General features: G+C 40.8%; 1 protein-coding gene across 7 annotated transcripts in view; it reads right to left on the bottom strand.

Moving 5' to 3' along the window:
* Positions 1-15551, bottom strand: part of LOC123880032 (hepatic leukemia factor) — a 60808-nt gene that overhangs the window by 23139 nt on the left and 22118 nt on the right. The window contains exon 1 of one of the 7 annotated variants that reach the window (XM_045927919.1): positions 12446-12670. The exons of 2 other annotated variants lie outside the window; for them this stretch is intronic. In XM_045927919.1, coding sequence (XP_045783875.1) covers positions 12446-12614 — 169 coding nt within the window. In that variant the 5' untranslated portion in view covers positions 12615-12670. Of the gene's footprint in view, positions 1-12445; positions 12671-15551 lie in introns of those variants that run through there. 4 more of the 7 variants (XM_045927918.1, XM_045927921.1, XM_045927920.1 and 1 more) reach the window with 4 other exon arrangements.

Here is a 15551-nt window from a genome sequence, read left to right as displayed (position 1 = left end):
GTTGCTCTTTTCAAATGTACAATTTACAATAATATGCCACCAGCAGACCACAACGTGCCGACGTATTTTACTAGAAACAAGCAGTTTTTATAAAAGCATTTTTTTCGTATTTCAATAAATTATAGTTTACTAGCTGTACCCGGCATGCGTTGCAATGCCGTATACAAACATGTTTTTTTTTATTCATATATATATAGTTTTTTTATGCAGGAACCATCTCGGGTGCCCTCAGAACACCCTACCAAAGTTTCATAACAATCTGATCAGCGGTTTAGCCGCCTATAGAACACAAACATACAAACATTGATTTTTATATATAAAATTTAACACAGATTTCATATAATTAATATAAATATTTGTGTAATATAATATTACAATGTAACGCGATGTCTTAGAGTATTTAATCTGTGAGAGTATTCTGGTTCAAACCAAAAACGAAAATTAAATGAATAAAATATAGGTACAAGTGTAAATTAAAAATTTATAACACCCCCGACAAGTGAAGGTTACAGTAAGTAGAAAAGAGCTGATAATTTTCAAACGGCTGAACCGATTTTTTTGGATTATAGCTAAGAACACTCTCGATTAAGCCACCTTTCAAACAAAAAAAACTAAATTAAAATCGGTTCATTAGTTTAGGAGCTACGATGCCACAGACAGATACACAGATACACACGTCAAACTTATAACACCCCTCTTTTTGGGTCGGGGGTTAAAAATAAATTATACCTACAGGTTGCTCCTGGATAGTATATTTTGACAAAGTCAGACAAATCGGCGCGGCGATACTTATAACCTTACAGTGTAAAAAAATTTTCAAAAGAAAAATAAAACCGACTTCAAAAACCAAAAACACTAAAAAGTAGAAAATAATTTTTGTTTAGCTACACATGTAATGTACCTAGGTATGAAGTCGAGCGAGCATATTAAAACAAAAACAAAATTAGAAATCCAAGAGTGAAGTAGGTAAAGAGAACCTAGGTAAGAAGTCTCGCCCGACTTCATACCTAGGTACATTACATGTGTAGCTAAACAAAAATTATTTTCTACTTTTTAGTGTTTTTGGTTTTTGAAGTCGGTTTTATTTTTCTTTTGAAAATTTTTTATTTCACAATTTTTAGTGGCCCCACTGTACTATAATATGCTATGCCCAGTTAAAACCCTACTGTTTACTAAGCTATTACAGTGATCGCGAGCAATTTGCTCTTATCCATTGAGGAGTTCTGTTCTCCATCTCCGAAGATATTCATCAGATCTTCACCAAATTTATATGGGACCACCTGCACAGTATACCCTTTCAAACAAAAAAAAAAATTTCCAAATCGGTCCAGGGGTCTTTGAGTAATCGGGGAACATACATTAAAAAAAAAAAAAAAAAAAAAAAGATCCCGACGAATTGAGAACCTCCTCCTTTTTTGGAAGTCGGTTAAAAATAAGAATGTCGCTTGCTTGTAAACACGCTACGGAACCCCACTGACACACAATCACATGTTACATAACTTATTATGTATATCATACACATTGTTATACGCACATACACACATCATTCAGCGCAATACGTACAATATAAGGGCAGTGGCGGGTGGTGCATATTATAATTGTACGATTGCGGTGGTTACGCGACGTTGACCGAGTTGGTAACTGGATGGGTGAGCGACTTTAGTTCGACCGAATCTCCTTACCATCATACGAAGGAGTCAGTCGTTTGTTTCTTTAAATCCATACTAATATTATAAATGCTAAAGTGTGTCCGTCTGTCTATCTATCTGTCTGCTACCTTTTCACGGCCCAACAGTTTTATCGATTCTGACGAAATTTGGTACAGGGTTAGCTTATATCCCGGGGACGGACATAGGCTACATTTTATCCCGGAAAATCAAAAAGTTCCCACGGGAATCCTAAAAACCCATACGCTTAACCGATTTGTATGAAAGGTACCAAGGTAGCTTGGTCCCTGTAATTGACAAAGGCATTTTATCTCGGAAAATCAAACAGTTTCCAAGGGATCTTTAAAAACCTAAATCAACGTGGAGGAAGTCGCGGGCATCCTCTAGTTTGAATATACTTACGTCTGTAGCAGTTGTTTGCAGACAAACATGTAGTGCGGCGAAACCCCGTAGTGAGGGCCTTCTGGCCCTGCGTAGTTTCTTATACCACTAGCACTTAAACGAGTAGCACAGTTTGACGATGTTGATACAAACAGACAGACGGGCTGACGGAAACTAGCTACTACCATGGTACTACGATGCTGGTAGATGCTCTTTACGATTCAAAAGTACTTGTAAAAATCTAATTGAATAAGAATATTTTGAATTTGAATTTGAAGCCCTAAAAATGATGAGCTCGTTTACTCGGGTTGCGTTTATGTCGTCAGCTGTGGAACGACTCTGAGGCAGTGCCTAGATGTGGCGATGCAGAGCACGTGCGCCGCGAGCACGTGCGCGGCGCGAGCACGTGCGCGGCGTGCTAATCCGCCACTTTTCCCGTCGCGCTCGGCCCATCGAGCTCTGGCGGGTTTCACTTTCATCATAGCACGTCATAATGCAATAACGCTTTAATTCTATTTATTTTTTATTAGTGTTTATTTGCGCTACAACGAAATTACTGTCCTGTCTCTGGTACCTACACCGATTTGGTTGAATTCTGGTTTATCGCGCAAAATCGAAGAGTTCCCCCGTAATTAAAAACAATCCATAGGGACGAGATCGCGGGCATTATTTATTCAGCACAGGGATAGTTTACATGCTGGGGACGGAGACTAAGTACTTATTATCTCGGAAACCAAAGGATTAATGAAAACCGAAATCCACGCAGACGCAGTCGCGGCCATCAGCTAGTAAGTAATATAATAATGACTCTATCCACATTCATTAAAATAAAATCCTACTCTACATTATTTAAATGTTCTACTTTATCTGTCGAAAACAAATTCCACGGACACTAGCGACGCGGCCCGGCGCTGCCCGCTGTCGTGTTATATCATATTACTATGTAAGTTTAAGTATTATTATTAGTCACTTCTAGTCAAAAGTGAATAGGCATCTTCTGCGCAAGCGCACTCTATCTCAGGCTGCATCACCACTTGCCAGCAGGTACAATTGCAGCCAGGCACTAGTCTATAAATTAAAATAAAACGACTACACTAGTCTTAGTAGACACAACAGACCGAAGATCCTTTTTTCGTAGAGGTCTACGTGATACAACATTCGACATCACATGTTTCTAGACCCATTGGTTGGAGCTGTGTGTTGACATCATGTCGGTCAGTCAGTCAGTTTTTCTTATATCCAAAGATTCGTGAAAATGAAATATAGATAACGGTGGTTCTAAAGATATCTAATAAAAATTGCACGAAAATGTGCTTAGAATTTAAGAAGTTACAAACGCGTACAAAGACAGACAAACGATTTATTTTGTAGGAATCAATGCTCACTTGCACCTTGGAAACAGCCTCGATTAAGTGTTTTAATTAGTTTACATGACAAAGACTTTGTACCCAGTGCGGCCCGCGCCGCGTCCGGCCCGCTCAGTAGCTACGCTATATTGTTGAATATATCAAACATCACAACAATATAGCTAGAAGGGTGCAAATCGGACCCTAATCCTAAGCCTCCGCTGTCTGTCCGGTGTCTGTCTGTCAGTCAGCGAATTGTATCTCATGAACCGTAACAGGTAGAGACTTAAAATTTTTACAGAGTGTGTATTTCTATTGTCGCTGTAACAACAAATGATAAACAAGTGTAAATTAAAAATTTTCAACACCCCCGACAAATCACTTTCAAATAAATAATTATGTATATCTAGGCAACGTCCATCTTGACAACTTGACATTTGTCAATTGACACTTGAATATTATGAACCTAAGGGTTATCTAACCTTCTTTTCTACAAGAAAACTAGAAAATAGCTGATAACTTTTAAACGGCTGAACCAATTTTTTTGGATTATAGCTAAGAACACTCTCGATCAAGCCACCTTTCAAACAAAAAAACTAAATTAAAATCGGTTCATTCGTTTAGGCGCTACGATGCCACAGACAGATACACAGATACACAGATACACAGATACACACGTCAAACTTATAACACCCCTCTTTTTGGGTCGGGGGTTAAAAAATAAAAATAAAAGTGTTATTCCTTGTAAGACGGTACGGAACGGAACCCTTAGTGTGCGAGTGAGACTCGCACTTAACCAGTTGCATGTACACTATAAACTTGAGCTGCAGTCGGAACGTTCATTGATTGATTATAATTGATAAGACTTTATAGATTTATTTAGATGATTTGATATCCAGGTTTCAATAACTATTTGCCCGTTTGCAGGGTAGTGAGGGTGAGGTCCCTCCTTCATCGTCACCCTCTGATGTCCGGCCTCGCTCGCGTGTCGCACACGCGCGTGACGTCACACGGCGCACAGTGGGACACGCGCCGGAGCGCATCGCAAGTCACAGAGATCGGTGCGGTGCGAGCGCATACTCCGACGTCACCGGAAAGTAAAAGTCGGAAGGAGGAAGGGGGCGCGGCGCGCGGGCGGGGCGGGGGGGGGGGGGGGGGGGGGGGAACACGGAAACGACTGCGCAAGATTACTTTTACTCTCGGTGAGAGAGCGATGCTATGCCTGGCTCGCATACGATACATGTGTGTGGGTCTGTAGCATACCACTGGTGCTCGTTAGGGTCTCTTTACTCCTATTTCTTTTTAGTGTCTTTTTAGTTTTAAGGTTTCATGCCAAAATTTTTAAATCATACAAAACAAGCCTAATAGGTGTAAGCCCGTCATTTGTTAATCGAAAGGCATCTAGGCATTAATCTATATACTAATAAATAAATTTGGAATATCTATCTGAAATTTCGTACTTATGGTATCGTTCAAATAACCATATGAACTTAATATGAGGTAGTTATTTTGAAATTACAAACTGACACTTCAATTTTATTTATTAAGATTAGTATAGATATAGATGCCATTAATACAAGTAGGAACGATCCTCCGCGTTACTAGAGCGAGATAATTATTATTAATTAGCAATTTTTACTTTAATTAGATATGAAGAGACTACGTCATAACCTCTTTTATTTATTATTATATTATATTATGTAGTTGTGAGTATTGTGATATTTGTAATAATAATAATAATGAATTATTAGGGTGCAAGAACTGTATTCAACTACGTACTATATAGATACTATATAGTATATACTATATAGTGGCGCCATCTGTTATATCGGATCGAAACGAATTTAATTATGGTAAAATGGGGTTTCTGTCGCTTGGTATATTTTAATAATAACTATATTTATATTTATGAACTATTTTTTCCTCTTTCGTTGGACATCCCACTCGACACAATAGGAATAACAAAAAATTTGAGACTCTTAATTTTTTTGATATAACTTCCGTCAGGCCGATTTTTTCGTATAAAGTATAGCCTATGTCACCCGGGCCATTACAAAGAATCGATTGACACCTCATTCATCAAAATCGGCCCAGTAGTTTAGGCGCTACGGTGGAACACACAGAATCTGGATACAAACATAAACACATATATACATATATATACATACATACATAGACTGCTAAAATCATAACCCTTCCTTTCGGCTTTGGCGTAGTCGGGTAAAAATTAGAAATCCAAGAGTGAAGCTCACCCGACTTCATACCTAGGTACATTACACATGTAGCTAAACAACTTTTTGTTGTAGCTAAACTTTTACTTTTTAGTGTTTGTGGCTTTTGAAGTCGGTTTTATTTTTCTTTTGAAAATTTTTTATCTCATAATTTTTAGTGGCCCCACTGTACTATAATATACTATGCCCAGTTAAAACCCTACTGTTTACTATGCTATTACACTGATCGCGAGAAATTTGCTCTTATCCATTGAGAAGTTCTGTTCTCCAACTCCGAAGATATTCATCAGATCTTCACCAAATTTATATGGGCACAGTATCCCTTTCAAACAAAAAAAAAAAAACTTTCCAAATCGGTACAGGGGTATGTGAACTTCGGCGGGGAGGGGCAACGCACGCACAACAGACGAGAAACCAGCCCAGAGAGAAGAAGAAGAAGAGAAGAAGGGGTATGTGAGTAATCGGGGAACATACATTAAAAAAAAAAAATCCGACGAATTGAGAACCTCCTCCTTTTTTTGAAGTCGGTTAAAAATGAGTTCCCACGGTTCAGAGAGTGAAATGGAAAATGACTGTACTCCACCAGATTTAAGATCAGAAGCCAAATTGGCGATGGAAAACCTGCTTCCAGCGAAGTCAAAAGAAATATACATGAAAGTAGGTATATGAAAATTTTATGAGTTGGAAAAACGAGAAAAAAGTGAACATTTTCTCCGAAACAGTATTTTTGGCGTATTTTAATGAGATTGCTAAAACTATAAAGCCATCTACATTATGGGCAATTTATTCCATGCTGAAATGTACAGTTTATGTTAAAAACGGCATTAACTTGAAAAATTATGGGAACTTAACTACTTTTCTTAAACGGCAATCTATCGGATTCAAAAGCAAGAAATCGAAAATTTATACTGGCGAAAACATAAAGCAATTTTTAGTTAAAGCCCCTGATGATATATATTTAGCGACAAAGGCAAATTAAATTTAATGTATAATATAAAAAATTGTTTTATTTCCCTGCATTCTTTTGAGAAAAGCACTAATATGCCTCGGTGGCAAATGGCAACTGCCTGTCTCGTATTTAGTGAAGTCCTCGCCTACGGCTCTGCCTTCAAACTCACACTCGACCTGCTTGCCTATTTCCCGGCCTTTGCAATAATGTACTGTTGTTTGAGTCATTAGTACGAGAGGCCCTATTTCCGGATGTAGTAGTGGTATAATCGTATCGACGAGTCTGGCGTGACCTTCCGCGCCGAACCCTCATGCTAGTGCCGCCCATAATTACCGACTAACTGCTCGAAGGCGACGTGTGACGTGGACGAGTTTTTTTCAAATTCAAATACAAGTTAGCCTTCGAATGCAATCTCACCTGGTGGTAAGTGATGATGCAGTCTAAGATGGAAGCGGACTAACCTTGGAAGGGCTATGGCAGTTTTTCATCAAACTCATTCCACACCATACCAATTGGAGTACGGCAAGTATCATCAACAACTTTATTATTAAGGTTCCGCGTATCCAGAGTAAGAAACGATCGCTTCGTTGTCTGTTTGTCGTGTCTGTCGAGACCCTTCGAGGGAATCAAAACCTATAGGGTGCTTCCCGTTAACCTAGAAGCATAAAATTTTGCAGATAACTATGTTTTAGCACAAGTAAAGGGAAAATTCAAAAACCGCCAAATTGTGATTCCAGAAAATCAGTGCTCCCACGGCCATAACCTAAATCCACGCTTAGTCGCCGGCATCATACACCGATATGATTATTTAAAAATCTAAATTTTATAAATCTACATATATTTTTATAATCACGTGGGAACTCTTTGATTCTCCGGCATAAAATGAAGCCTTAGTCACTCTCCAGGTCTTTAACTGTATCCATGCAAAAAACATCGCCGATCCGTTGCTTCAGCGGCGACGTGATCGAGGGACAAACCAACAAACAAACACACCTTTGCATTTGTAATGTTAGTAAGTAATGTAAGTTGGTTGTAAAGAGTCGTCGACAGAGAGAGGTCAGGCCGAAACGGAAAATTTGAACGTACTTACTATAGTTAAGCAGATAAGCTTCTTTATTAAAAAAGATTAATTATTATTTACTTCCGGAAACTTGCAGCTGATAAGTGATAACATATATTGTATACTACACGCACTCTATTACGAAGGTTGACCCACTGATCTGTAGAACGCACTTTGACTTTGCTCAGACTTTAGACAGAGCTCATCGCCCCGCGCTGGCTCACTACGGAGCACGCTCTCAGAATAACAAGGGTTCGGCCGTAGTCCGCCACGCTGGCCCAAATTACTTATAGTTCGTTTACAAATATGGAACAGTTTTACAGAAACCGCCCAAGTGCGAGTCGCACTCGGTTCGTGAGATAAAGCCAGACGCACACCTGCGGAGGGTGGAGATGAGGTGCTGTATCTTTTTTGGTAACAACTTGTAATTTTACTTTCGACTTTCGCATACAGTTGAATTTGATATACCGAATGAAAACAAAACACTGAAAAGATTCAAGCTCTCGTTGCGACCCGCTGAGCCGTTAATGGTAATAGAAACTAACGCTTGCTTTGGCTCCCTCTGCAGGTGTACGTGGCGCCTTATACCCTCACGGTTCAAGCGTCATTCACGTCTCTAGACTGATTCTTACATCATACTAATATTGTGAGTGTGAAAGTGTCTCAGTTTGTTTTCCAATCACGCCGCAATGGAGCGAAGGATCGGCGTGATTTTTTGCATGGATGTAGTTAAGGACCTGGAGACTGGAGAGGGACATAGGTTACATTTATCCCCGCAAAGCGTTTGTTTCCCTAGTTCAGCAGTTCCTACGGAATCTTAGAATCCCAAATCCACGCGAAATCGCGGGCGTCAACTAGTCCGTTATACCAACTATGCCTACGTGTGACCATCTAAAATTGCAATCGGTCGGGATCGTATCGCATTGTAGGAGGTGAGCGAGTAGGTACAAGGAGTTCCGATATCGGCAGATTTGCTAATAACATCCGCAGAGAACATTGTGGAGTTGAAAAGTAAAAGTGGTTTGTGCAGGCGTACGCGGAAGAAAGCACGTGCCCGGGGCGCGGGGCGGGCGGGGTGCGGGGCGCGGGGCGGGCGGGGCGCGCGGGGCGCGGGGGGCGGGCGGGCCGAGAGAAAGTCGCGAAAAGGTCGCTACTTTTTCCCAAATATTCAGAGTGAAAGTACGCCACGCTCGAATTGATAGTAACGAGTCGACTCCGGCTCGGGACCGCTGCTCTCGCGCAGCCTTCCGCCTTCCGGTATACATCTCAAACTCTTATCGTTGTAGGCACTTGTCTCTCCCCATCGTAGGCCACCCTGCCTGAAGCTGACTTCCAATAGCCACGTAATGGGAGGGGTTTTCTCGGTATGATGATGCGATGGGCTCCAGATTGTACTGAGTCGCAGAGATTACAATAATTCATAAATCATGACGATGATGTCCAGACATCAGCGATAACTCCCGAGACGCGCCCGCGAGGCACGGACCAGCGAAAATGTCCAATAGGGATGATGACTCCTATTCAAATCAGTGACTTTTTATCAAACGTCAAAACGCTCGCTTAGTAAGGGACAGAAGTGAGTCATTTGAGATAATTTGACATACTTTTTTAGTTAAATCGATAATTTAAAATGGTGAGTAAACTTAAAACTAACAGCGGGCGTGGATTTTATGAATTTTGAATGACCCTCTATTCAAAAATTCCTAAGAAATAATTTATTTTTCATCCCAATTCGGCTCTCGCCAGTCGGGCCGGCGCAGTTACGCTGCCACTGCATGCCACACTTGCCGCACACGTGCTAACGACTCGTCATAGATACCAATTACTCAATTATTCACAATCGCAGGCCTCGACGGCTCGACGTTCGGGAGCGAGCTGAAGCCCGCAAAGCGGTTTGAACGCCGACAATTACGCTATTGTCGTACGGGGTTGCCCTTACGCAATGTTTTGAAAAACAACGAGATTTTAAAGAATATTAGCTTCGATAAATGTTTAATTATTGGATGTAACAATATAGAATATGTTTATGATGATGATTATACAAAAAAAAGAAGGTTTTTGATTATGTATTGGTCATTGAGGATCTGGCCAACAAAATGGAATAATTGCACGAAATAACATTTCACAGCAGGAACAAAGAACTGAATGGAAAGATGAAAACTTTGCTGTAATTATACCGTTTTGATAGAAATCACGAACTTTGGACTCAATTACAGTGCACTTTTAAGCCGTTCTAGGAAATGAGTTCAGGTTCCTATATATATAGAGTATAAAGTCCTAAAAACATCCAGATTAAAAAAAGTATCTAATTCGCCAGCTTCTCAATGATCTCAAATAATAAATTGTATGCGACCGGCAGCCTTGCGTGGCCTTGCGCTGAACACGTCCATCTGCCTTCGGGAAGCCGGGGATTCCATCACGTCTCAACTCTTCAGACTTATGAGCGTTTTTAAGCAACAGAGCGTTTTTAAGCAGCAAAGAGCAATTTGTATACATACACGTATATGTTTATATTATGTAACTCTAACTCGCGATAATGATATGTACGATTAATCGCGAATGCGAGGCACTGCTCACTTGATAACAGAGATGTCGTACACTAATCTATACCATGTGACCTACTGACCCACAACCCAGGGCTGCTACTGACTGACTGACTTGACGAGTTGTATTTCACGAGTTTGTTTCCGCGATCAGCTGTTTGCAGGGTTTTCCACCGCGCTACAAGGGGCTTGTGTGGGGTGTATCTGCACATCGATCTTACCTCATCTTCTCGATATGTTACGGACATTATAAAAGGTAAAACTGACTGACATATATATCGAAGCACAGCAAGCGCTCGCTCTAGAGGATTTATCATGTGGGTTTATTTTATTTTGAGATTTTTTTTAAATCTAAGTGGTAGAGTGGTGACCTAGGAGGAGGCACACGAGGACAGCTGTTTTACTAATTAATAATATTATATATTAAGCTATAGGTATCTATGAATCTACGTGTTTCAGGATATTTGCAAGACACCCTCTCACTGATTTTTAAAATTTTACACGAGCGAAGCCTCAACGGGTGAGCTAGTTTGTAACGAAGTTCATTTACATAACTCGGCAGTTTCAACTAGCTTCGTCCGCGACTTCGTCCGCGTACACTACACATATTTCGGACTCCATTTTACCCCTTTAAGGATTGAATTTTCAAAAATCTATCTTAGCGGATGTCTCGGTACGTCATAATAGTAATCTGCACTCTGCATGCCAAACGCCAGCCCTATGATTAATCCGTCCAGTAGCTTGGTCTGCTTTTCCTTTTTAGAGTTCCGTACCCAAGACGTAAATACGGAGCACGGTTAATGTCACTCTGTTGCTGCTGTCTGTCCGTCTGTTCGCGTGCCACAGCTCTCTAGCTAGCAGATGTAATGAACTATGAATCTAAAATTTTGGTAAGTATTTGGGTTTTTTTTTACCCAAAACCGAATATTTAATTAATAAAAACTCAATTCAAAGATTTTTAAAAAAGCTAAATGCACGCGGACGAAGTCGCGGGCATCATCTAGTTTGGAATAAACGGCTTTGAGTCAGAGTTTGGGGAGCAGAAGATGGTGGCAGTCGTGAGGTGAGGCGCGGCGTACGGCTTCCCCGGTAATCGGCTTTATCGACCTCCTCTTATTGCTAAGCGCCTTTGCGATGTTCCTTGCACATTCTTCGTGTCTTGCACGATTGAAAATTGTTTATATTCAGATACAAGTTAGCCCAGACTGCTGCTAGAGTGGGAGTCTCGGCGTCGGAAGACCCCCGTTAGGAGGCAGACATCACTAGTCCCTAGTAGAGCTCCTACTATGATGATCAGTCCAAGATGGGAGCCGCGGGTTAACATGGAAGACATATCTTGGTTAATAGGTAACGTCATCGTCGTCATATCGCTTGGCGGCACGGCTTTGCCCGTGGAGCGGTAGGCCAGACCGGAAATATATTTCCAAATTGATTACACCAGGAATGGATTCCATGAATTCTGACTTAAAAAACACACTACTGCACCGGAGAGGTTGTCAATTGTTTTTAATTATATTTCATAATAACACCGCGAGATTAAACTCAACTAGCTAGGAATTTGGAATTTGTGTATTATGTACTATGTATGTACCTTCTGTTTTGTATCTAAATAACAAATACCGAGAACACATAATATAGTAAGTAATTTGTAAGCTATGACCGAAACAAACGATTATATATATTTTTTTATAGTCATGTTCTGTAATGTACTTCCTAAAAAATAAAAATTCTAATTAAATATTTAGCTTAGAAAACGTTAACAGATCATATTATGATGTACAGGACCCTGATAAGTGAGGAATTTACCGAAAATGACCGAAATCTCAATTTTAATGTAATAGAATATTAAAGTTATGTAGCATAAAAATAAATATTATTTGCCTGCAGGTAGTGGAAATATTACAGATTTATTTACCTATTATGTAATATGTAATAGAATAATTACAAACTATTATCTGTTATAATAAGTATACGAAAGTTAATATTTAGTTTGAGTATCACAGTTTTATTGGATAGAAATAAAAATTTACCCAAGAGTTCCCTCCATACAGTGCAGTCGGATAAACGGAAACGAACACAACCGCTTCAGTAGTGGCACCAGCAAAACAATTTTGACAGAATTTAGTTTGATTTCACAGATTTGCCGTTCGGACCGATTCACGGACGCCGGACGAGACGGACACGGCAGGAACAAAGAGATTCCGGTCGCGCACTTTCTCTGCGAGCACCGGGAACGAGAGAAAGTGCGCTTCCTGCGCGCAAACTGACCGTTGACGAAGACGTGCTGCCTCCAGATGTGGTACTGGCTCCAGCGGTCGTCGTCCTGCAGGTGCGGGTGCTGCAGCTGCGGCAGCGAGGGCAGCGGCGGCGGCGCCGGCGGCAGCAGCGGCGGCGGCGGCGGGCCGAGCGGGACGGGCTGCGCGTGCTGGTACTCCATCACTGACACATCGCGGCGGCGCGCGTGCTTCCGCGGCGGCGAGCGGCGCGCGAGTCGCGCGGGCCGCGCTGCGGACGCGCGCCGCCCCACCGCCGCCGCCCGCTCCGGCCGCCCATACCAACGAAACCTTTCTTCTTCAGCATTTCGTCAGCATTATTCCCAATTCGATAATATGTTATCGTCGTAACGTTATCATCTACGCAAAGTGCGGAAATCCTTTATAACAAGATTCCCGAACAGCTCTTACATTCGCCATTGCATAAACACTGTCAACAACATTATTATACGATTGACGAATATCTCAATGACAAGATTGTGTGGAAGCGGTCGGCTTCGCATTCGGCGGCACACAACGTAGTGTACCTAATACATAGTTATACTGCACCTGTATTACATATTTACACAGTATTGTATCATTTTCTTATGTAAAAAAAATAAAAAGAGCAACTAGCTCTACCCTATCCTTGCAAATTAGTTAACTTTCATATCGTGACACACGTAATGATGCCGATAGTACACTAGGCACCGGCTGCAGGCGCCATAGCATTCCAGACTTGTCCTGTTACTGAGTAAACAACAATTTCGGAAATATTCCTGAATGCACGAAGGAGTACAATGTCGCGCGTTGAATTCTTCTGTATGGGGGAATGTGAAATGGATCCGAGCGATGTACCATTTAGGGGAATCGTTTACAAAACTTGGTTTACAAATCGGTTTACGTCGTCTTACGACTTAACTTCGAACAGGATCGCATTTTATGCAATGTTTTAAACAAAAGAGCCCTAAAGTCAATTCTCAAGTTAAGTTAACGTTCGGCTATACTTCATCTGCCAAAATTACATGTAAAGAAGTGTCAAATCATAAACTTATACCGAAAGTTAACCTCCGCACTAAATGACAGACTTACGGCAGTTGACGTTAACTTCAAAAGTGTCTCCACGTACGAAACGTGACAAAGATAAAGTGACTCTACATGATAGATTTCCGTGAAACGTTCACTACAGCCTCGCGTCTAGCGCGACTGAACTTACTTTTAATTTTATTTAAAAATTTACCTCTTAACTGTACCTATACTTATTATAATAGTTACTAGCCAAGGCAAAGAAAATCCTGCCAAATACGTTGTACATTCCTTCAACATTTTATATTTACCTAGGCTACACAAGAACACGGAACTGGAAGCTAGTGAGCAGGTGTGCTGTTATCAGTATCGCTTCAACAATGGTGTTTTGGTAAAGTCCGATGCTCAACGTTTTTTTTAAACAATACTAGCTAGAGTACTAGTAGGTTTATCGCGATAAACGCGATAGCAGCCTCCTAGTGCTCCTAGTCGACGAGTTTGAGAATCAATCCTGTAACTTTTCAGAGTTAGGTATGTGCATTTCATAGATATGTATGCATTTTAATCGAATAAATATCACTCGCTTTATCTTTGAAGAAAAATGTAGCAAGGGAACGTGCATTCCTGAGAGTCCATAATATTCTCAATGGAGTGTTAAGTCTTCTAATCCGCACTTCCCCAGCGCGATAGACAATGGTCTAACCCTTCTCACACTGAGAGGAGATCCGTGCTCAGTAGTGAGCCGGTGATGACTAGACTCGAGAGATCATGACTAGTATTGGCGGTAGCACGTGGCGGTGCGTGAGATGCATTCCATTCAGTATTTACAGGCGGAACATACCTACTCACTGGTTACACAAGAGCTGTTTACAACACACAGCACAGAGATGAAGTTAGCTATTCACGAAATAATCAATACTTTTAAATTACCATTTGAAATAAATTATTTATTATCAAGTCTGCCTCGACGGTACCACTTTTGGATTTTTGTAGTTTCAACATAGTTTTTTTACCTACACTGAGTTACCTGAGAACTAGAAAAAATTTGCAGTCCACACACCTCGAAAAAATCGGCGGGCATAAAAATAAACGAGCCGAATTGAGAATCACCTCCTTTTTGGAAGTTGTTTAAAAATAGAGATGTTTGAAGGGTCTAAGTCGTAACTGTCAAAATTAATGCTAGTGATTTGATTTTAGAAGCGCCTTTGTTTATTCTGAGGTATTGCTAGTTGTTGTGGATAGATAACGAAGAGACAGGTGGCGAGTTTTCGATCTACAATTCTAAAAAGTAGAAAGTAATCAGCATGTTATATGGAGGAGTTTGTGAAGGGGTAAGAAATCGATAACTGAACTATGACTTTTAATTTTTAATAACCAAACGATTAAGGGTTGGTTTCATAGTTACGATAGGTAGTTATGATATAGGTACCCACCGATGACGTTCGAGTGACTCAAGGTTTTCTGACCGAAGAAAATACAATGAAGAAAAAAAGAGTGGCTTTACGCTAAACATTTGTTTCTAAACATGCGTGCTGAAGGCGCGGCGCAGGTGGCGGCCGATGTTATACAAACACTGCATTCACGGCCACTGGCACCTGTGAAGCTGCCATTACTATTGCAAGCCACTTGGATTGTACTCATCCATGAGACAATGCGGGAGAAACACCAACCAGGCGCGGTCACACGCGCCGGCCGATGCTCTCGTACATTGGAAACCAATTTATTTGGCATTTTTCATGACAACTCAAAAACTATGTGGCTTGATTTTTGTCATGGAATGTTCGATCGAGCCCTTTCACGATAGCCCACTTGGCAGACCGACTTTTAAATTTCAAACGACTTCTTTTACAATGAAAAAAAATTTTTTTGTCAACTGCAATGAAGTTCGGGAAGTAGGTATTGTTTTTAACCGACTTCGAAAAAAGGAGGAGGTTCTCAATTCGTCGGAATCTTTTTTAATTATTCCAAAGTCCATAGAATTAATGAGTTAATATTAGTTACTGAAAATCGTGACGGACAGACGGACGGAGTCGCGCCAGAATTATTTTTCAGGATTCCGTGCCCGAATGGTGCCAAAGGAACGCTAAAAATTTCAA

The sequence above is a fragment of the Maniola jurtina genome, chromosome Z (assembly GCF_905333055.1).
Source record: "Maniola jurtina chromosome Z, ilManJurt1.1, whole genome shotgun sequence".
Lineage (NCBI taxonomy): Eukaryota > Metazoa > Arthropoda > Insecta > Lepidoptera > Nymphalidae > Maniola > Maniola jurtina.
The sequence above is the reverse complement of the archived record's forward strand: the minus strand, read 5'-3'. Positions and strand labels throughout refer to the sequence as shown.